At 51.2% G+C, this 22376-nt stretch overlaps 1 protein-coding gene across 2 annotated transcripts; it reads left to right on the top strand.

Moving 5' to 3' along the window:
- Pla2g4d (phospholipase A2 group IVD) lies at positions 1 to 21656 on the top strand. 2 transcript variants are annotated; one of them, XM_076570427.1, is made up of 20 exons: positions 1 to 137; positions 4110 to 4182; positions 4361 to 4497; positions 6311 to 6442; positions 7041 to 7081; positions 7425 to 7467; positions 8893 to 8956; positions 9220 to 9356; positions 10276 to 10386; positions 10514 to 10551; positions 10719 to 10854; positions 11132 to 11268; positions 12750 to 12972; positions 17243 to 17360; positions 17701 to 17838; positions 18065 to 18166; positions 18294 to 18476; positions 18735 to 18901; positions 19473 to 19659; positions 21040 to 21656. In XM_076570427.1, exons 1-20 carry the CDS (start codon positions 93 to 95, stop codon positions 21264 to 21266), a joined length of 2439 nt encoding a protein of 812 aa, XP_076426542.1. In that variant the 5' UTR covers positions 1 to 92; the 3' UTR covers positions 21267 to 21656. The 2 variants fall into 2 exon arrangements, with proteins under 2 accessions (XP_076426542.1, XP_076426541.1); XM_076570426.1 differs by lacking the exon at positions 1 to 137 and having other exon boundaries at positions 3951 to 4182.
- Positions 21657 to 22376: the final 720 nt, after the last annotated feature.

Genomic DNA, 22376 nt, shown 5'->3' with positions numbered 1-22376 from the left:
TGGCTCCGTTCCATCGGGACAGTTACCGCATCCAGCCAGAGAGCTGGCATCTTGGCCGAGCTTGGATGTGAAGTCGAAATAGAAGGGTTGGTATGGAGAGCCTGTCACCTGAGAGACTACCTGGCCATCCTCACCAGGTAACAGTGCCAAGCCAGTGGCCGACAATCAGGGAGAGCCTGGGGTCAACAAGCTTGCTGTACCTGAAAGGAGGGTGGCATTTGTCTCCATGTGGGCTGAGGGAGAGGGAGGTGGTGTTTGGGCGTATGGAGTGGGTAGGGGGTAAGCAGCACCCACAGAAGTGGGGACCTGAGGACCATGAGACAGCTCCTGCTCACCACCGTGATATGCAGACAGCCTCCTCCTCAGGGGTGCTCCCTCAGGAGTGCTCCCTCAGGGCCGCCACTTCTGCTCTCTCCCTGAGGACACCCACCAGGCCCATAGTCCACTCTACTCACCACCATAGGCCGATGGACTTCCTGGAACCAGCTGGAGCCCTGTGGGCCTCAATATCTTAAATCCTCATGCCAATTATTTTCTGGTCCCAAGAATTATGGGGCTGCACCTAGGCCAAGGGTCCCACAAACTGTTCGCTCCTCCTCTAAGCCCAGAATTCTCATCCTGTACTAGGGACCAAGGCCAACAGGAATAGCCCCTCTGTTTGCCCCTGGTGCCCAGGAAGTGTCCGAGGTGGCTCCCCAAGGTCCTTTGCTTCATTTGCAGACCTTGATGGGTCTCTTGCTGGGGTCCTGAGACGCAGCCTAAGAGACGTGGGACAAGCAGGTCCTGGAAAAGACTTGGGCACTCCAGGATGGACGCCAGGGAGTCCTGGGGGAGGTGGAGAGGGATGCTTCTGCTGAAAGGCAATATGTGTTGTCCTAGCCTGATTTTGAGAGGACTCATCCCCAAGTCAGCCGTCAGTGGAAACATCCTGATGTGTCAGGGTAGTGGAGGGGCTGCCTGGTCCTGTCTCCATCACTCCCTCCTCTTAGGAGCCCCACATTTCACAATGGTTGGTGAAATACCTTAGGTTCCAGCTGATTTCCCTGGGGGAGGCCACTTCTCCTTCCTCCTCTTGCCTACTCTGGATTCAGCCGCAGGAGTAAACAAAGCGATTTGGGAGCCTGAGTCTGCCCCATATCCGGGAAGCGCCTTGCTGGAAACTGGTGTTTCCAGGATCGGGAGCTTTTGACTAATATGATTGACTAATAGGTCCTGCCCTCCTAGCTGGCAAAGTGTCTCCCGAAACAGGTGAGCTCCGGTGCCTGCTTCCGGTCTTCTTTGCCACTGACTGGGCACGGGAGCTTTCCTGGTGGCAGGAGAGAGGTTGTCAGAGCTGGTTGGGCATCAGAGGCTTGTTCTGTTGTTGTGGTCTCACACTATGGGAAGTTTCTGTGTGACTCGGAGGAACTGGGCAGGGAGCTCTGGCCACAGCATCTGCCTCTCCTTCCCCAGTTCACCCCTCCCCCCCCAGGGCCCCACCACAACCACAGGGGAAAGGGTGGGGGGATTCGTCCTCTCACGTGCTGGGGTTAGAGACTCACACTACCACGTCTGGCTTTTACGTTGGGCTAGGGAAGCCAAACTCAGGTGTTCGTGTTTGAGCAGGAGGTATTTTACCTACCTCCACCTCCCCAGCCCCTTCTCAGGTTGTTTTAAAGCAGTCCACAGGCTATGGGCTTGTGTGGTCTTAGCCTGGCCAGAGAAGCAGGTTAGCAAGGCCTGATGCCTGTGCTGGTCCTCTGTCTCAGAGAGGTTTTCTCTCTCTCTCTCTCTCTCTCTCTCTCTCTCTTCTCTCTCTCTCTCTCTCTCTCTCTCGTGTGTGTGTGTGTGTGTGTGTGTGTGTGTGTGTGTGTGTGAGAGAGAGAGAGAGAGAGAGAGAGAGAGAGAGAGAGAGAGAGAGAGAGAGAGAGAGAACAGGGAGGGTGGGCGACAGGAAAATTCCACACACAGCCTTGGAGGGGAAGGTGCTGGCACAGGCCCCCTGCTGAGCCATCCTGCTTTGGTTCCTCACCCTTGGCGGTTCTCTGTGGGGAAGTGCTTTGGGTTCCCTCAGACTCTAGAGGGAAGCCTCTGTGCAAAACCAGATCTGTCCCAGGGGCACAGGTACCTCGACCACCCCGGCTGTGGAGCAATGATAGAGGCCCAACAGGGGACCACCTTGGGTTTCACAATACCTGTCTCTGCTTACGGTACCCACCGATGACCGCGCAGCTTCTGGCTGCCTTGGATGAGAGCAGACGGGAGGGAGGAGAGGAGGGTCCCAGGAGCTCTTTCTTATTCAGTGTCAGTGTGGGTCCAATCTGGTGGCAGAAGTCCCAGTCTGGGGTTTTCTTATCTTGAGGCACTTTAATGATTCTTCCCAGGGCTACTGGGTCATGTGCCTCCATGTAAGTGGTGCCCCTTGGAGAGGGGGGGGCGGGTTCCTGCCATTAATGGCCCCACTTGGTCCTTTCCTAGCTGGGAGCTGCTACTGCACATTGCCTATGCACATAATGCCCTTCCTACAGACCCGTCCTTAGGGTCCTGCCCGTGTGGACACTTCCTGATGGAACCAAGCACCCACAAATGCCGTCCTGCTGGCAAGCTCTCTGCCAAGACGATGCAAGGCCAATGACCTTCCTGGCCCAGAATCCTGCCAGACCCGTGTGACTCACCTCAGACTATGGGGCTTGTCTTTGTAGGTCACCTAGAAAAAGCTGGGCCACCAAACCCAAACTGAAGAAAACAGGGAGTCCCCTGGGTCCCAGGAGTGCTAAGGATTTCAGCTGGCATGGGGCTCCGCCATGACTCAGGCAGCTGGGCATCGCTGCCCTCTGATTGCTCTGCTGCTACCCACTCACTGGCTTTCTCTTGGGCTTATCTGAGGTCTCACTTGATTCATGAGCATCTTTTTTTTTTTTTTTTTTTTTTTTTTGGTTTTTTTTTGAGACAGGGTTTCCCTGTGTAGCTTTGCGCCTTTCCTGGAGCTCACTTGGTAGCCCAGGCTGGCCTCGAACTCACAGAGATCCGCCTGGCTCTGCCTCCCGAGTGCTGGGATTAAAGGCGTGCGCCACCACCGCCCAGCGATTCATGAGCATCTTAATCCACAATGACCCTTCACCCACCACTCTCTGTGCTGACGTCATCTTCTTGGAGTTGCCTAATTCATGGCCAATGAATTACAGATGACTGAACCAGGATTGATAAAATTCCTTCCTAGGGGAAGACATAAATAAGAGCTACCCCTCTTCCCAAGCTCTCAACAACTAACTGAGGCACGACCAGGGCACAGGTGAAGGGTTAACGACAGGAGTGTAAGTGCTCCTCCCCCGAAACATCGGAAAATCTTTAGCCCAGCAGGGACGATGGCTTTCTCCTCGTTACACAGATGGACCGCCCTTCCCTGGTCTCCTCTCTGCCTACATAAACGCGAGCACGGAGGCCACGGGCCACTAAGGCGGAGTTGCCCACAACAGGTAGAAGGGAGCCTCTGGGTACTCCGGTGAGGGTCTCGTGTCCCTCCTCCCCTGAGGGGTGTAAACAGTCGATAAGGTCATCTGTAATAATCCTTTGGCAAGGGGCAAAGCTGAACTCCCCAAGATGGTGGCTGCTTGGCTTAGAGGACAGCCATTCACATTTGAGAACTTGTGGATACCGTGGGCCACTGGGTTCCCTCGGCTCAGCCCACCTTGAGACATAGGAAAGGCACCAAGGGATGGGGTGTGGACTGCTTCAGCAAAGGACAAGCCCTCTCTGGAAGGTCTGACTGTGACCATCTCCCCCTGACCAGTGAGGTCACTGGTCACGCCTTGTTCCCAGTTTTATCTGCTATACTTGGCATTTTGTCCCTGAAGCGGAGATGACCAGCACTACCCCCCACCCCACCCCACCCACACTCCCACCCCACACACACTCCCCAGTGATCTGCCATTCCATGATTGCCAAAGGCCCGAATCATAACACCAAGGACAGTGGTAGACAAAGGCTATTTGGTCTCTAGAGGTGTTCCCAAAAGCCTGGTCCTGGCAGTATCACCATGTACTAGATTGATGAGTGGGGTCAAGGTCAGTGCAGCATCTCCAGGTTTGAGAGACTGTTGGAGAACTCAGGGGCTTGGGGTCTCTTTGCAGGAGGAGGCCTCTGTCTTCTGGCGGCTCACTGTGAAGGTCGTGGAGGCTCGGAGTCTGCCCAGGGCTGACCTGTGTGAGTGACGTCTATCTGTGGGTAGGGACCGGATCCCAAGGGAAAGGACCAGTCATTCTTTGGGGTGGGGCCTGGCTGCCCTCAGTGGATGCTGAGGTTGCCATAGAAACCTGTGCAACCCCCCTGGAAAGATGTGTAGTTCTCTCTCATCTGACGGTCGGTTCCTTGGCTCTGTCAGTGAGCGAGGCGGATCCGTATGTGACGCTGCTACTGCCAACAGCCCCTGGGGTGAAATTCAAGACCAAAACTGTCACCAACTCCAGTCACCCCGTGTGGAATGAGACCTTCAGTGTCCTCATCCAGAGTCAGGTCAAGGTAAAGATCGGGGTAGCGCTAGCCCCTCACTTGTAGACAGGCCTTGCTGCTTCCCTCCATGGGAGGACCTTGGGATCAAGCAGGGTTGCTCTAGTGTTCACAGAACTCGGGGGAGGGGTGTGTGTGTTCGCGCCCCAGACTCTATGTGCTGTGAGCGAGAGAATGTGTGACGGAATGTGTGGGGCTGACGTGTGGTCAGCTGCCGCTTCTCCCTAACCCCGTCTATGATGTGGGACTAGAAAGCATTCCTTTTTAGTGGGGCTAAAGGGGAATTGTGCAGGGAACCGTCATACAGTGCTTGGTACTCGCCTTCGGGTGTGTTAGGGAACTGGCAAAGCAGACTGGTTGAAAACCTTCCCCAAATTTAAACTACATTTGTTTATGCTGTGTATGTGTGCCTGTGTGTACCACAGCACACGTGTGGAGGCCAGAGGACAACTTTTGGGAGTCTGTCTCTCCCTCCACCATGTGGGTCCCGCATGTCAGGTTTGCCAGGAGGTGCCTTTACCCACTGAGCCATCCTGCCTGCCCCCAAAGACATTTAAAAATATTTTTTTTCTTGTTTTCTTTCTTCAGATAGGGTCTTGCTATGTAGCACTGGCTGCCTAGAACTCACTATGTAGACCATGCTGGCCTTGAACTCACAGAAATCCACCTGACTCTGCCTCCAGAGTGGTTGAATTAAAGGGGTATGCAACTGTACCCAGCTTAGTTTTTTGTTTTTGCTTTTTTTTTGTTTTGGTTTTTTTGAGACAGGGTTTCTCTGTGTAGCTTTGTGCCTTTCCTGGAACTCACTCTGTAGCCCAGGCTGGCCTTGAACTCACAGAAATCCACCTGCCTCTGCCTCCCGAGTGCTGGGATTAAAGGCGTGTGCCACCACCGCCCAGCTTGTTTTTGCTTTTTTAAGACAAGCTTTTTTTCCCCCATAGGTTTGAATGGTTTAGATCTCACTATGTAGCCAGGCTGGCCTTAAACTTACAGTAATAATAAATAAATTTACAGCAACTTTGCCTCCTGGATGCTAGATCACAGACATGATCCACCATGCCCTACCTAGGAAGAAAATTCTTCAAGGTACATACATGCATACATACATGCATGCATGCATGCATACATACATACTAGAGACAGACAATCATTGTATAGTTCATTCAGACTGACCTCAAATTCATGGTCCTCCTGCAGCAACCTCCCAAGGTCTGGCAGAGACAGAGTTTCTCTGTGTAGCTTCGGAGCCTGTCCTGTATCTCACTCTGTAGCCTAGGCTGGCCTCGAACTCAGAGAGATCCAGCTGTCTTTGCCTCCCGAGTGCTGGGATTAAAGGCGTGTGCAACCACTGCCGGGCCCCAGTCTGTTTTTATTCTTGGTAAAACAAAACTTCTAAGTCCCAGGATGGATGGGGGAGGGTCTCATGAAGTCCCACCCTATCCGAGGAACTATTGGCAGTTGGCGGCTATGTTGATGGAGAAGAGTCCATTGTCTTTGGGGATGTGGACCCTGAGAAGTTACCATCCGGTAGGTGGTCCCACACTTTGTCAATACAGGCAGCACTTAGTGGACTCAGTAGGTAATAAATCAGAGAGAGAGACAGAGAGAACATGGGGAAACCTGAAGATGGCAGGAATTGGGGGTGAAGGAGATACTGGAATGGGGGCACCTTATATTTTTGTACGGATATTAAATAAAATATCCAATGATTTAAAAAGGTGAGTAGGAACTAAGGTCTTTTCTGGATTTCCTTATACTTGTTTTACATTTGTATGTGAGCTATTGTTGCACTGAATCGATACTATGTTATGTTCCTGGTCCTTAGAACACTCTAGAACTGAGTATCTGTGATGAAAACTTAATTATGAAAGATGGCATCTGCTTCAAAGTTTCCTATGATGTCTCAGAAATCTCCCCTGGCCAACTGATCCAGAAAACCTTCCGCCTGAATCCTCAGGTGGGTGAGAAGGCTCCAGGCTGAGGAATTGCTCAGCTCCTCCTGGCTGCCAGGATGCTGTTAGCTGCACTCATTCACAGGAAACAGGCTGGTCTAGCCTTACCCGATGCCCTCCAGCCTTACCCGATGCCCTCAAAACACTACTCAGCACAACCACGAGGGGGCAGTGTAGGCCCGTCACGCCTGCACAAGGGATTCAGACCAGCCTGCCCCACTAAAGTCTGGCTTGGCTTCCTGCTGCCTGCTTGGGGAGAGGAGGGTAGAATTCCGGGCCTGGGGACCTCCTCAACAGGGAGAAGAAATCCGGCCTGGATATCCTTAGGTCACCTCTGGCTGAGCTTGTCTTTTGCCTTCAGCCCCATCAGGGTTTAGGGACCCAGAAGGGAGGAAGGTCTGTCCTCTGCAGACCTACCAGCTTCAGGTATTTTAGTAGCAAGTAGCTTATCTTGCCCTAGACCTCTACTTCCTCAATTTCGTATTGGAAATAATCATAATAGCACATCTTCCTCAGAGACTGCTGGAGATGGCGGGATAATGCTTTTGAGAGAACAGGGTCAACTGTAAATGTTGATGACTTGATCACCCTCTTTGGTCACAGGGACCAGAAGAGTTAGATGTGGAGTTCCTGATGGAAAAAACGTGAGTAAGAATGAACAGCCCAGGGCGTGGCTGGAGACACAGGCTCTACTCAGGAAGCTGGTCCTGACCCAGATTCCTTGTCCGTCTGTCCTGCTGAGTCACCCTCCTTCCCCTCCCCTCCCCTGCCAGGAGGTCTGGGTCTCCTCTTGGGGTCGAGGAGGAGGATGGCTGGCATTGCCCCTGCCCCGGGCTCTCCTTTCGTCTTGCCCTCCCTAGTGGCGTCTCCCCTCGTCTTGAGTCACCCAGGGAGATGCCCTGTGGATGGGAGTGAGCAGGGAGAAGATGAGTGAATGAGAACGCTCTTGCCTCTGTGAGTCCAGAGTGGATGCTTTGACTTTTCCAGGTTGGACCCTCCAGAAAACCTCATCACCAACAATGTTCTTGTGGTAACGACCTTCCTGTGACTCGGCGGAGGAGATTCAGAGGAGGGGAAATTGGGGTTAGGATTCTGGGATGTGGAGGAAAGGGATAATACAGGGGTAGGGCTTTGTGGTCCAAGTACCCCAGACCCCCAGCCAGGGGGTAACCTGAAGCTGAGGGCTTTACAGGGGTCTAGAGCTGAGAGGCACGTGGAAAGAGGGCAGGCGGCTGTGCTGAGAAGGTTCTGCCTTCTGACTGGATAGCTGAGGGACTGTTGAGAATATTTAGGTGCTTTCTGATGATGCTTAGTTATGTGTAATGAGCACAGAGTCCTTAGGGATTAACTTGCTTAAAGTCATAGTGAGTCCTGCGTGCCAGGCCCATCTTCATTCATTAATATTGAGGTCACTGAGGTTTGGAGGGAGTTTCTGGCGTGATGTGCTTGCCTGCCTCTTAGCTCCTCCTGGAGAGCCCATGAAACTGCAGTGGGTAGTCATGGCCACAAGGTGGCAAGCGCTGCATGGGAAGCTGCCCACTGGGTGTGGGACTCATAAGAGGCATCAGGTAAATAAAACCTGGAGCTGTCTCCTGGAACGCACCTCAGGAGCACTCACCCTCAGGGCTTGCGAGTGCCAGTCTGATGGCTAGTTTACCTTTAAAAGGAATTCGTAGTGTAGCCTGGCACCATGGCACATGTCTGTAATCCCAGCACCTGAGAAGCAGAAGCAGGAGGCCATGAATGTGAGGCTAGCCTGGGCTATATAGTGAGTTCCAGTCCTGCCAGGGCTGCATATTGAGACTTTGTGTCAAAGAGAAAACAAAGTATCTCTTACGGTAACGTAACTCCCACAGAAGCTGTGCCTCCTCTGAGTTGTGGGGGTGAGCAGTGGGGTAGAGTCAGCCGTTATGTCCAAAGGGCTGGCTACAGCAGCATCAGGCACCCAGCTCCTCGGGGAGGGTACTAAAGGCAAGTCAGTGGAGCTGAGGATAATCAGGAGATGTTTTGGTCACTGTGGCTCTGACACCTCCAGCCTGTGGACCTGGGGTTCCCGCATGGTGCTTGGGGGTCTGTAAGATGAAGACTGGAGACAACAGAGAGAGACCTGAGCCTGAGAGCTGGGCCTTTCAGAGCTTCCGTAGGCCCAGTAAGGCTAAGAGGATGGGGTGGAGATGGGCCGTACAGATGCTCCACATGGACAGCAGCTTCCGTACACTCAGTAGAGCTAAGAGGATGGGGTGGAGATGGGCTGTACAGATGCTCCACATGGGCAGCAGGCAATAGCCATTTGCAGCAGGTCAGAGATGGGTGAAGGGTTTCCTGTGCAGTCCATTCAGAACCCCTTGTTCTGTGTGCGGTGGGTTTGGTTGAGGCTCAGTGGGACCCAGAGGTGAGGTAGCGGGGACCTCAGCTTACCCTGTGGATCCCTTGCCTATGATGTGGTCTGTCCCAGGCCCGAGAACTGTCACGCCTGGATGTCTGTCTGGACAGAGCTGGGAGCACCACCACAGCAGCAGGTGAGGACTTCTGAACTCTGCCTCGACCACGGGCACATAGGCTGCGGGGAAACCTGCAGGGTAAGGGGGCGTCTCTCCACAGGTGGGGGTCCCATGGGGCTGTGACACGCAGCAGGCTGGGGCAGACCCTCTTTAGAGTCGGGCCTACTGTGGTCCAGCCTCCACCTCTACAAATAAGCACCATCGCTAGAATCCGAGGTCCAAGATGGAGGAGTTCTGGGCTCTTTTTCCCCTTCTTCTCACCTATTCCATCTCTTCCCTAGGTCAGGACAAACTAGAGCTGGAGCTTGTGCTGAAGGGGTCATATGAGGACACACAGACATTTGCCCTGGACACAGCCTCTGCCTTCAGCTTCCACTACATGAGGGGCCAAGATACAGCACTGAATGGGTGCCTGAGGGTGAGTCTCTGCTCTCCAGCTCTCCCATCAGCCTTGGCCTTTAACTAGCTCCCTGCCCTTTCCCCTAGGGAAGCCAGGCCTTTCATGTTCTTGCCAGCCTCTCTCAGTTAGGCCCCATCCCCAGAAGACCGGGAACATCACCAGGGGCTTGGAGGACAGCTACATGGTGTCAATCCTTTAGTGCTCTGACGACTTCCCCATCAGAGGGCTGTGTTGGTGGAATGAAACCTGTCTGTGGCCACGCAGTCAGCCTGTGCAGCCTGGCCTTGCCCACCCCCCACTGTCTCCTTTTGCTCAAGGTCCTTCTTGATGCTCCTTCCATCCTTCTCTCCTTTTGCATTTCAAACATGTCAACTGCTTATTGGGTCTTCTGGCTCCCTCCAATACCTCCTCGTCCTCTTCCGTCCCCGGCTTCTCCTCCTCCCCATCTTAGCTCAAACAAGACCTCTTCAGAGATGGCCTCCATGACCATCACAGACAGATCCCCATACCCTGCTTTGTTGACAATATCCTACCTTATCACACTATGATGTACTGACATCAGTTCATTACTGACATCAGCTCATTACCCATTTCTTTTCTTTGAAAACTATTTTTAGACAGAGTCTTACTTCTAGTAGCATGGCTGGTTTGGAACTGACTCTGTAGACCAGGCTGGCCTCAAACTCAGAGATCCGCCTGCCTCTGCCTCCCAAGCGCTGGGATTAAAGGCGTGCGTCACCACTCCCAGGCATGGCCCATTTCTTCACAAATTGACACGTGCGATTTCGTGAGAACAGTGTCTTTGCAAGTAGTCTCAGCCATCATTGTTTGTAATTATAATTTGTTTTGTATTATCAGGGAAGGGCTGTCCTGTTTGCAGGTTAGACATTTAGAATTTGTTGAATGAATTAATGAATGGATGAATGCTTCCCTTCAGAGCTCTGGAAACAATGGCTGGACCTCCCACACCTCAGCTGTACCCCTCAATGTACCCCTGAAGTCCTTGACCACAGGGAAGGAGGTGACTGTAGACATTCCTGCTACTAATGTGAGTAGGCCTCGGCTGGAGGGAAGGTGCCAGTAGGGACGGAATGGAGGTGCTCACTCACCCCAGAGAGACCTGTCTCCCGTAGGGTCTAGGATATTCTGAACAGAGTCTCTTGCTTTGATTTCAGGGCCCAGAAGTGAAGCTTCAGCTTAAGACAGACTACTGGTAAGGATGCCGGCCTCTGTGGGGACAAGGGGCGGGGTGGTGCTGTGCAATGGATGCTTCCTGCAGGTAGAGAGGGAGATTTTTTTCAGAAGCTCGCCATGGGCTCGGTCACCCAAGGAGTGAGCCATGCAGTTTTCTCCTAACCCTGGGACTCTCCACCATCTCAGCCCTAAGGAGCTGGCTGTGCGGCTGGGCTATGGACTCTGTCCCGAGGAGCAGGCCTTCCTGGGCAGGAGGAAGCAGGTGGTAGCTGCCGCCCTGAAACAGGCCCTGCAGCTGGACCAAGACTTGAAGGAAGATGAGGTTTGGGGGTGCAGCAGGGATGTGGGTCTAGAAATTTGGTGCTGACCTGTGCCCTCTCGGCCTCCAAAGAATGGAGTTTGACTGTTGGGGAGGGCGGGGTTCCTGTTCTCTGTGGGGGCTCTGGGCTGAGGGCTGTCCCTCAAACCTCTAACTCCCTCAGGCTCTAACTGCAAGGCCGCTGCCTGGAGGCAGGAAACAGGCTGGGTCCCTGAGTGAGGCAGAGGACGGCTCATTCCCTTCTTGTTGAGCTGGTCTGCATCATCTCTGTGTGGTCCAGGTCCCTGTTGTGGGCATCATGGCTGAAGGAGGAGGTGTCCGGGCTATGATCTCACTCTATGGCCACCTATTGGCGCTTCAGAAGTTGGGCCTCCTGGACTGTGTGACCTATTTCAGTGGCGTCTCAGGCTCTACGTGGTAAGGGTCACAGAGACTGGAACAGCGGCGATGATCGGAGCCCACAGTAGGGCAGAGTGGAGGCCAAGGGGCCTTTGTATGGGGATCCCGTGTGGATAGAGCAGTGTAACCTGACAGTTTCTCACGAGGAAGAAACAGACTTAACCGGAAGTCCCGCCAGGACCACAGTGAGGCCAGAGGACTTTTCCTAGGTACTAGGGACAGGAAGGAGAGGGCCCAGAGGAGGCTGGATTTGCTTTTGGCAGGCTATTTGCAGGCTCGGGTGACCGTGAACAATTTCTCTGGCTCTCTGTTGGTTCATCTCCCAAACCTGTGTAATAAGAGACACACTCATAGGTTGACAAGAGGCAGCCCATGCAGGCAGTGGCCTAAGGTGGACACACACACACCAGGGCCACCAGCTGGCCTCAAGTTGATGCTTGGGGCTTACACCACTTTCTCAGGGAGCTTCCCTTCTTGCTTATATAGTACAGGTAAGGAATTAAGGTAAAAAAAAAATTCTTTTATACTAAGCTGGGCATGGTAACCATGCCTGTAATCCTAGCACTCGGAAGACTGAGGCAGGAGGATTGGCGTGAGTTCCAGCTGAGATCTTGTCTAAACAATAAGGGGGCAGAAAAGGAAAAAGAGAAATACAAAGAAAGAATGTTCTTTACACAAAGATAACAATGCCCATTCTCCAGCCTGCCCCCACTACAATGCACTGGACCATTTCACTAGTACAGATTCATTCATTCGAGTCTCCTTGACACACGACATTAGGGAGTAAAGGAAGGATGAAAGTCTGAGTGACAGCTATTGACAAGGACAGTCTTAAATGGCCTCAGGACAGGCCCATGGGGGGGTAGGGGTAGGGACTGGTACTGTCGAATATAATAGCCACACATAGGTGGAAGTTTTCAGGTTTGGAGTTCAAGGGGAGCCCTGAGGGGGACTGTCGTTTTGGGGTGAGAGATCATAAGACAAATTATAGACAGGCAGACAGCAGCATGGGAGGGGGCAGCTCTGAGAAGAAGCAGGCCCATGGGGCAGGGTGGGCGTTCCCTCAGAGGAAAGAAGAGGGAAGGAGAGGATGTTTCCTTTCTAGGCCCACAGCTGGCTATTGCTGTTACTGAGTTCAACAACATAAATTACTGAAGCCATTTTTACTGGTTTCCTGCCGACTTTCTAAAGTAGTGACTGAGAGACTAAATTACAGATGGGCTGGAAGTGGGGTCACCGTTGAAGTTCCCGAGAGCACACAAGAGGCCCTAGGCCGGGCTTCAGCCCTGCAAACAAAACCCAAACCACAACAAACCTATACAAGGCCCATTTCATACCCATCCTGGACAGCCCAGGACCCGAAGGAAGTCCCAAGGCACGTGTCCAGATGGACTTTCTAGGCAGTGGGAGCCTCAACAATCCCCCCTTTAGGGATTAGACAGGGGGTGGGATGTCAGAGCCTGTGTTGGACCCTAGCTTTTTTCTCCTTGTGACCCCAGGACAATGGCCCACCTGTACCAGGACCCAGAGTGGTCACAGAAGGACCTCGATGGACCCATCCGCCATGCCAGGGAGCACGTGGCTAAGAGCCTGTGGAGGGGGTTCGTCCCGGAACAATTGGCAAGCTACCACCAGGCACTGACACATCGGGCAGAGCAGGGCCACGCCACCACCATAGCGGACCTGTGGGGCCTGGTGCTGGAGTCCAAGCTGCATGGGCAGGTACGCTGTCCGCGCAGCAGCATGGCATGGTCATGCCTTCAAGTGCATCTCTTGAGGGTGGAAGAGGCTCTGCGAGAATGCACTGGGTCTCAGCACTTGGGAGGTCAGGGAAAAGGGGTTCAGGGCCAGCAGAGGCTACACAATCAATGTGAGGCAAGCCTGGTACCCTGGGGGACTCTGTCTCAAACAAATAAATACACAAAAAGGATGTGAGGGTTAGTGTCTGTCCAGTGCAGAATGCTTCCTTTCTAAGTAAGTTCCTCCATTAATTGCTATGTAATAGAAATTTCTGGACCTCCCAAGAGCTGGAATTCAGTCAGTTAAGCAAGCAAGGCTTTTGTGTTGGTTGAGTTGATTACTGGAATGGCATTTAATGTATAATTCAGTATGAGATGTTATTTTTCTTCACTATCAGAGTGGTGTTCAAAGCATAGGCTTTGGAGCCAGATTCCTCGGGTCCTAACCCCAGTGCATTTTTACCAGTGGTGTGGCCTTAGGCAATAGTTCCTCTCTCTTCCCTTCAGTCTCCTCATCTGTGGAGAATGAGAGTTCTCCAGAGGTTGTTAGTTGAGCACTGTTAGCCGTTACAAGTCCATCCTGATGTCCCAGCAATGTCATGACAGAATTGGTTAGATGAATACTTGACTGTGGCGACCCTTACAGCAGTTTAGGGATTTGCCGGACCTGACACCACTACAATCCCGCGATTGTTTTACCTCACATAACCATCTCAACAATGATTTAAAAGCATCCAACACCTGGGAGATGAGAAAAGACTTTCAAAAGTAAAACAAGGCCTGGGGGATAGTTTGGTGGGTAAAGGCTTGTAAGCACGAGGGCGTGGGTTCAATTCTGCTGTCTGCTTGTAAATCCCAGCGCTGGGGAGGTGAAGACAATGAGTTCCTGTGGCCCACTGGCCGGCCAGCCTAGTACTTGACAAGTTCCAGGCCAGTGAGAGACCCCTTTAAAAAGAAAATTTTAAAAAGGTTGCTGGTGGCTTGGGCCCAAAGAATGGCACCTGAGGCTGTCCTTGGCAGATTTGGAACTGTTTCTAAAGCGCTTCCTCTAGCGGCCACAGACGTACCACCCTCCAGGCTCAAGATGGCATTTCTGCACCCAACACCTCCCACAAGTGTGGAGAACACCCAGGTGGCATTTTACTTACAAGTAAACATCTGAGTTTTGAGGATGTTTCTTCTTTGTAAGATCATTTTATTTCTTAATGGTGTAGATTTGTTACATAGAATAATGGGTTCCATATGACATTTCTGTCTGTAATCATGGCCTTAGTATATTCATTCTTTAATATCCCTATTGTCTCCCCCACTCCCCATCCTCCTGGTCCTCACCCTCTTCCCAGATAGTCACCCTTCTATTTTCATGTTCTTAAAAACAAATCTAGATTCCACCTGAGAGAAAATATGTGCTTTCTGAGGCTGGCTTGTTTTGCTAGACACGGTGACCTGTAGTTGCATGCATTTTATTCTCTGTGGCTGAAGGAACTCCATTGTGTATATGCCCTATTTCCTGTGCCCGTTCATCTGACGGTGGACACCTAAGCTGGGTTCTGTAACTTGGCTATCATAAACACTGTCGAAATGAATATGGTGTCACAGCTGTAGTGTGCTGACATAGAGCCTTTGGGCGGATGCCCAGAAGAGGTCCAGGTATGGTAGTTCTATTTTTAGGCTGGTGTTTTGGTTTGCTTGCCTTTGTTTTTGTTTTTTCTTAGGACCTCCATACTCATGTCCATAGTGACTGCTCTGATTTGCATTCCCAGGAGCCTTTTCCCTCAAATCTTCCTCAGCATTTATTTATTGCTGTTCCTTTTCTTGATAATAAGCACTGAGACTTGGGTAAGATGGCATCTCAATGTAGTTTTGACTTGTATTTCCTTTATGCCTAAGGATGCTGAATCACATATTTACTGGACATTTGTGCTTCTTTTGAGAATTTGTCCAACTGTAGATTAGATTCTGGGGTTTGGAGTATTTAGTTTTTTGAGCTCTTTATATATTCCAGATATTAATCTCGTCAGGTGGGTCGCTGATGACATTTTCCCGCTGGTTGTAGACTGTCTCTTTGCTCTGATGGTTGTTTCCTTTGCTACACAGAAGCTAATTTATTAGACTCCCATTTGTTAGCCGGGCGGTGGTGGTGCACGCCTTTAATCCCAGCAGAGGCAGACAGATACCTCTGAGTTCAAGGCCAGCCTGGTCATCAGAGTGTGTTCCAGAACATCCAGGGCTGTTATACAAATAAACCCTATCTAGAAAAAGGGGGGGGGAGAACAGAAAAAAATCTGAATAGAACCAAACAAACAGAAGAAAAAGAGCCAATAAAAACCACAAGAAACACATATAGACACGGAGACATACATGTTCACAGACAGGAATCCCATAAAAACACAAAACCAGAAGCTCTAATATACACACAAAGGACCTGTAAGATGAAGGAGTGAGAGGAGGAAGGAGGAGGAAGAAGAAGAAGGAGGAGGAGAAGGAGAAGAAATGTCCTGACAAAATCTTATGAGACAAAGAACCTCCAAAGATGCCATTGAGTTCCTTTTTTGTGTTGGCCGTCTACTGCTGGGCCTGGGGCCTGCCCTTGAGCAGATTGTATTCCCAGTGAGAATCGTTGGAGACAACTGACTTTTCATTTCATCTCCAATGAGATTCCGTTGGAGAAAACTAAGAGGCTGTCAGTTGGAGAGAGCTTCTAAGTTAGCGATGGGGGCATGTGTCTACCTCTCTCAGTGCTGGGACTCATCTGGCGCACATCTGCTCAGGCCCTGTGCATGCTGTCAGTCTCGTGAGTTCTTAAGGGCACCGGCCCTGCTGTGTGTAGAAGGTCTTGTTCCACAGTACTAATTCTGCTGACCAATGAGCATCTGTTTGATTCTTCTTTCAAATTATTCTGGCTGCTCTTGGCCTTCTGCTCTCCATAATAGAATCAATTAGTCGTGTTTCCCTATTAATATTGGGATTCTAATTGAAATGGCTTTGAATTCATCAGGCCCAAGTAATTACTTGAAATGTTTTTATTGTATTAATGTGTACTGTGTGTTCTTTAAGTTCAGATTCTGCTTAGAATGTGCTGTGCTCTTACTAACTGACTTCTGTCTGGCGGCAACAGCTAATTAACACAGAAGGAGGAGCTTATTTACAGGACATTTTATGAGGTGCTAAAATAACACAGTTTGATCCCAGCTATAAAGAAAACTTTTATTTAATTGCCATTTGATCCTCTAATAATGACTTCAGCATGAGTTCAGGTATATAATTTATAGTAATCTTTCTGAGACGGTCTCATGTAGCCCAGGCTGGCATCCACCTTGCTGTGAGGCTGAGGGAGATGATGGAGCAAGGATGTTAGAGAAGCAGTGGAAGAAGCTTAGACTTGAAACACAGTAAAGTGAACCTCAAAAGGACATCGCATCCCTTGGCATGGCGTAGAATGTGGGCTAAAAGATTGCTGTGTGCTTCTTGGAAAGGTGTGTGTGTGTGTGTATGTATGTGTGTCTTTGTGTGTATATCTCTCTGTGTTTGTGTGTATATGTGTATGTCTATGTGTGTGTCTCTGTGTGTATCTCTCTGTGTTTGTGTATATGTGTGTGTGTCTATGTGTGTGTCTCTGTGTTTGTGTATATGTGTGTGTGTCTGTGTATGTGTCTATGTGTGTGTCTCTGTGTGTGTAGCAATCTCTGTGTCTGTGTGTGTGTGTGTCTCTGTGTCTGTGTATCTGTATGTGTCACTGGGTGTGTGTCTATATATGTATGTGTGTGTCTGTGTGTCTCTGTGTCTGTTTGTGTGTCTATGTATGTGTGTATATGTATGTGTCTGTGTGTTTCTGTCTGTGTGTGTATGTGTGTGTGTCTCTGTCTGTGTGTGTGTCTATATATGTATGTGTGTGTCTGTGTGTCTCTGTATATGTATCTATCTCTCTGTGTCTGTTTGTGTCTATGTATGTGTATATATGTCTACGTGTGTGTGTGTGTGTGTGTGTGTGTGTGTGTGTGTGTGTGTGTGAAGAATGGGGAGGAGAGGAGGAGCTGTTGACATCATAGTCTTTGAGAATGATCCTCTCTGGAGATATGGTAGACTGCATATGGAACTGATCAGAACTGGTTACACATACTCACTCATAACCCCTGTAACCCAGAGCGCAGCCTCCTCACCATCCTCTGTGTCTCTACCCTGCCCTGGCCCTGTTGGAGTTACTGCCTGAAAGGCACCCCTACTCACCCATGTCCTCATACTTTCAACCCTAGGTGAGAGACCAGACTCTGTCAGGACAGAGGGCTGCACTGGAGCATGGTCAGAACCCTCTGCCCCTCTACTTGAGCCTCAATGTCAAAGAGAACAACCTGGACACCCTCCACTTCAAGGGTAAAATCCTGCCCATTCCATCCTCTATCTATTCCTCCATGCCCCAAGAGTCCCCAGAGAACCCAAATAGCACGACTCCCACACACAACGGCTAGCTTCTGGAGGGATACTATCATTGATGAGCCCAGGAGCCAGCCAGGGAGCACTCTGTCCTTGGGGGTGGGGTGTCTGTACATGTGGACAGGGGTAAGTAAGGATGTTCTCCTAGGAGTCTGTTCTCCTCAAATCTGCAGGGTTGGTAGCAGATGGGGGAGCCAAAGGCCTGCCAGGGCCGTGTCACTGGCCCTCAACGGGGAGTTGAGCCCCCCCCCCTCCTCACCTCTCTTTCCCATCCCATTAGAATGGGTGGAGTTCTCTCCCTATGAAGTTGGGTTCCTGAAATATGGAGGCTTTGTCCCTCCTGAACTCTTTGGTTCTGAGTTCTTCATGGGGCGGCTGATGAAGAGGCTTCCAGAGTCCCAGATCTGCTTTCTGGAAGGTGAGTGGAAGCCTCTTCCTGCTCAGGACTCCTGTCGCTCAGGACTGGGTAGAACCCCTGGGTGGGGGACAGGTGGGCAGTGGAGAAGACCCACTGAGGGATCTGCTCTCTCCCCAGGCCCATTTCCCATTGGCACCCAAGAGTGGGGATCACTTGGTGTCCGCGTGGGAAAGACAGGGTTCAGGGACCTAAGGACTGTGTTTGGTTTTGGGAATTTGGCCCTCAGGTATCTGGAGCAACATTTTCTCTGTGAACCTGATGGATATCTGGTATGATGTCACCTCTGGGAAAGACTGGAAGAACTTCATTGTGGATGTCCAGAGCTCAGGTAGGAGAGGGGTGTTGGAGATGGGAGACAGGGATGAGGCCACGCCCTTTTGGAGGCTGGTGGAAGAGAGGATGGGAAGGCATTTGGGGGCCCCTCATACAAGCAATGTCTGTTCCTCTTGATCCAGAGGAGCCCTCAGCCTCAGCGGGCTGTGTGGAGGCCTCATGGCTGCAGCCTGGAACAGCCCTGGCCCAGGCATTTAAGGGCTTTCTGAATGGCCGGCCGTTCCACCAGCGCTGTGCCAACTTCCTCCATGGCCTCCAGCTGCACCGGGACTACCGTAACCAGAAAGACTTCTCCACCTGGGCAGGTAAGGACCATGTGTCCCCACAAGGCCAGGCTCCTGGTTGGGGTTGAGCTGTGGCTGCTAGCTGACAGAGGTTTGCAGGGAGAGCGTGTATGCACTTCCGGGGTGTGGTCTGGAGGTCCCATTGTGAAGTCTAGGGGACCTGAATTCAGATGGGACACCAGGCATAAGAAGGGGACGTGGAGGGAAGTGGGGTCAGAGGGTGTTGGGGCTACCTGTGTAAAGGTGTCTGTTTATAATCAGCATTGCCTTTCCTATTAGATTGCCACCTGGATGACACCCCCAATCAGCTGACCCCACAGGACACTCAGCTCTGCCTAGTGGATGCTGCCTATTTCATCAACAACAGCTGTCCCTCCATGGTCCGCCCGGGGCGCCAAGTGGACCTCATACTCTCCTTCAACTACTCCCAATTCTCGCCCTTTGAGGTGCCTAGTCAGTCTGTGGGAACCCCTCTGTCTGGCCAGACCCACCTCCATGGATGAGCAGCAGGGCCACGCTGCCACTGCCCCACACTTCCCCTGACTGAGGGAGGAAGCTGTAATCCACGGGGTCTCTCTGGGTCCTCAGTTGGGAAGGGCAGTGCTGGTGGCTGAGCTCTGGGATCCCACGACAGGTGAACGGAACCTCTTTGGGACAGAATAGCTGGAGAGAGTTGGCAAGAGGTCCCAAGCGTCTCCACAGCCAACTCTCAACTTTCTCTAGGGACTCTGGGCGGCAGTAATGCCAGCATGCACAGTCCGGGGCTGAAGCCCTCCTGGTGTAAGACTCATCTGAAGGTGTAATGACAGTACGGGGTGGGTGGGAACGACGGCTGGGTGTTCATTCCCACCCATAACTTCTAACTACCCGGATCCTTGGGTTCCCTCCGTGGCCTGTGTAACTCGGGACAGGGCCAGACTGCTGTCTTGATGCTGAGGGAGCAAGTGGGTGTTGGAACAGACTCAGCATGGATCTGAGATGACACAGCTTCCTCTCTGCTTTCCTCTGCTCCTCTAGGGGCTGCAGCAATCTGAGAAATACTGCAAAGCTCAGGGCCTGCCCTTCCCCCACGTGGAGCCCAGCCCCGAGGACCAACGCCAGCCCCAGGAATGCCACCTTTTCTCAGATCCCTCCTGCCCTGAGGCACCTGTTCTGCTGCACTTCCCGCTGGTCAATGGCTCCTTCAGGGACCACTCAGCCCCTGGTGAGGTCACCATTCCCTTCCCGTGTCCTCCAGGAAAGGCTTTTGGCGGGTCTTCAGGCTCTTTCTAGCCACGCCTCTCTGGTTTGGCCACGCCTCCCAGGTCTGGCCACGCCTCCCACGTCTAGCCGCGCCTCCCAGGTCTAGGTGGTTGATGCCCACACCTTTGTAACATCTTTCTGTTACTGGTCTTGTCATTGTCCTGGAACTTTGTCCTGAACCCTCTGGTTTCCTGCCCTTGTGGCCTGGGACCCCTTCTCAGGGACCTGGGCCTTTTCTTCGAGTGCCTCTTAAATCTAAGCCCTCATCACAGTCTTTCCTAGCCTCATTTCCACGAACTTGTCAGAATTTTATCTTCTTTGGGTAGGAAAGTCTAATGCCTGCCTTCGTGCGTTGGTCCCAGTTTTCTAGCTGACACCACAATTCCGAACCTTCCAGTTTTACTCCTTTTTGGTTGTTCGTTTTGATATAAGGCCTTTCTGGAGAGCCTCAGCCGACGTGGTACTCACTAGCGGCCTCAACTTCACAGCGATCCTGCCTCAGCTTCCTGGGTGTTGAGATTACTTGTGTGTGCGATCACTCTTGGTTTCCGACTCCACCTTTTCTTCTTTTATTTTCCTTCCTTTCTTTTCTTTCCCAAATATGGGTGTTTTGCCTGCATGTACGTCTGTGTGCCACTTGCATGCTCTGGTGCCCAAGGAGGCCAGAAAGGGCACCGGACCCTCTGGAACTGAAGTTACAGATGGTTGTGAGCTGCCCTGTGGGTGCTGCAACTCAAACCCAGGTCCTCTAGAAGAGCAGCCAGTGCTTTTAACTGATCTGTTATCTTTCCAGGCCCCATTTCCTTTTCTTTTCTTATACTGGGTATTAAATCTAAGGCCTCCCACATACTAGCAAGTGCTCAGGAACCACACCCCCCACCCACAGTTGCCCAGGCTGTCTGTGCTCTCAGTGTTAGACCAGGCCTGGGACTCACAATCCTGCCTCAGCCTTCTGAGTAGCCAGATGACAGGCCTTAGGTACAGGCCTTCCAGTTCTACCCTTAGCTATTCCTCTTTGTTCCCACCAGGAGCCTTAAGAATCCATTCATCAATCACCTTGTTCCTCACTGTGGCAGCTTCTAGCTTCCTGAGAAGCCATGGCGCAGCCCCATGGGCTGTCCCAACTGTGGGGGGCATGTCATGCTGTAGGAGTGTAAGGGTGACAGCCTCCTCTTACCTCAAAATCATTTCTTACCATCCACATTTGTATTTTGGGGTGAAGGGAAAAGCAAGAACCCCTTCCACAGGGCTCAGCCTCCTCTGGGCCTGACTGGGAGGCTTCATCCTGCCTGCTTGTGGAAGGTTTTCTTCTGCTCCTGACGCTCCTCTCACCCTTGGGCAGGTGTCCAGCGCAGTCCTGCTGAGCTCAAGGGTGGGCAGGTGGATCTCACAGGAGAAGCCTCCCCTTACATGATGTACAACATGACCTACAAGGAGGAAGATTTTGACCGTCTGCTTCAGCTCACTGACTACAACATACGTAACAGCCAGGACACTATCCTACAGGCCTTGAAGACTGTTCTCAAACGCAGGGCCCCAGAGGTGAAGCCACCAGGGCCGCAGATCTGAGGCTTCTCAGGGGCCTCTAAGCCTCTGAGGGCCACACTTGGACCCTCCACTCTCCAAGGACTTTACTCAGCCTGCAGCTGGGCAAAGACAGAATGCTGGATGATGCTCTCAGTTCTCCAAATCCTGGGCTTCCTCTGCAGCTAGCCTCCCTGTCCAGAGGGGCTGCACCCGACCCACCGGTCTCCCCTGTGTTTCCAGCTGCTTCGAGGGGAGTTGAAAGCCTCCCCTGGCTTTGATCTCCTTCTTTAAGGCAGGACTTTTAAAAACCTCCCTATTTTATGATCTCGCCATGTCTCACTACACAAATCTCAGGGTTTGATTATTATTCCATTTATTCTTCAGTATCCTATTCTTTTTGATGATATAAATGGAATTATTTTCTCAATGTCATTTTCAGACTGTTCTTTGCTTAAGGAAATTTAGTTGTAGTTTGAACTTGCACTATGCAAACTTAAACATACTTTTGGTGGACTCTTCAGGACATTCAATTATGGACCTTGCCACTTAGAAATAGAGATGGTCTTGCTTCTTGCTTTGAATGCCTTTTATTTTATTTTCTGACCTAATTGCTGTTGCTAGAACCTCTGACAGAGTTCAATGGATGTGTCGAGAGCAGCTGTCCTTGTTTTGAGGAAGGAAAGCGTTGAGGCTTTCTACTGTTCTGCTCAGTCTTCTTAAGTGGTTTGGGCTTGTCAGACACATGTCCTGTTCTATTCCTAGTTTGTTGAGTATTTTTGATTTTAACAATAAGGAGGTATTGAATTTTGTCATGTAATTTTTTTAAATCTCTTGGGATGCTCGTGTGGGTTTGTTTTCTTTTTCTTTCTTTCTTTCTTTCTTTTTTTTTTTTTTTTGTTGTTGTTGTTTTATTCTTTGCTCTTTGGAGGCCTGCTACCCGGCTCCCAAATAAATCACATGGAGTCTTATTCTTTCTTATGAATGCTCAGCCTTAGCTTGGTTTGTTTCTTGCCACCTTTTCTTAAATTATCCCATCTATTGTTTGCCTCTGGGATTTTACCTTTCTATACCTTTCTTTCCTTCTTACTCCATAGCTGGCTGTGTAGCTGGGTGGCTGGCCCCTGAGGTCCTCCTCTCCTTCTCCTTTCTTGC

The sequence above is a fragment of the Peromyscus maniculatus genome, chromosome 4 (genome assembly GCF_049852395.1).
Source record: "Peromyscus maniculatus bairdii isolate BWxNUB_F1_BW_parent chromosome 4, HU_Pman_BW_mat_3.1, whole genome shotgun sequence".
NCBI lineage: Eukaryota > Metazoa > Chordata > Mammalia > Rodentia > Cricetidae > Peromyscus > Peromyscus maniculatus.
This window is presented reverse-complemented; position numbering and strand designations above follow the sequence as displayed.

Excerpts from the sequence above, each read along its gene's own strand:
- Pla2g4d (XM_076570426.1), top strand. The coding sequence starts at position 4,029 with ATGAGTGGGGTCAAGGTCAGTGCAGCATCTCCAGGTTTGAGAGACTGT. Across the intron at positions 7,468-8,892 it reads TCACCAACAATGTTCTTGTG|GCCCGAGAACTGTCACGCCT; the intron begins GTAACGACCTTC and ends GGTCTGTCCCAG. Across the intron at positions 18,902-19,472 it reads CCCAATTCTCGCCCTTTGAG|GGGCTGCAGCAATCTGAGAA; the intron begins GTGCCTAGTCAG and ends CTGCTCCTCTAG.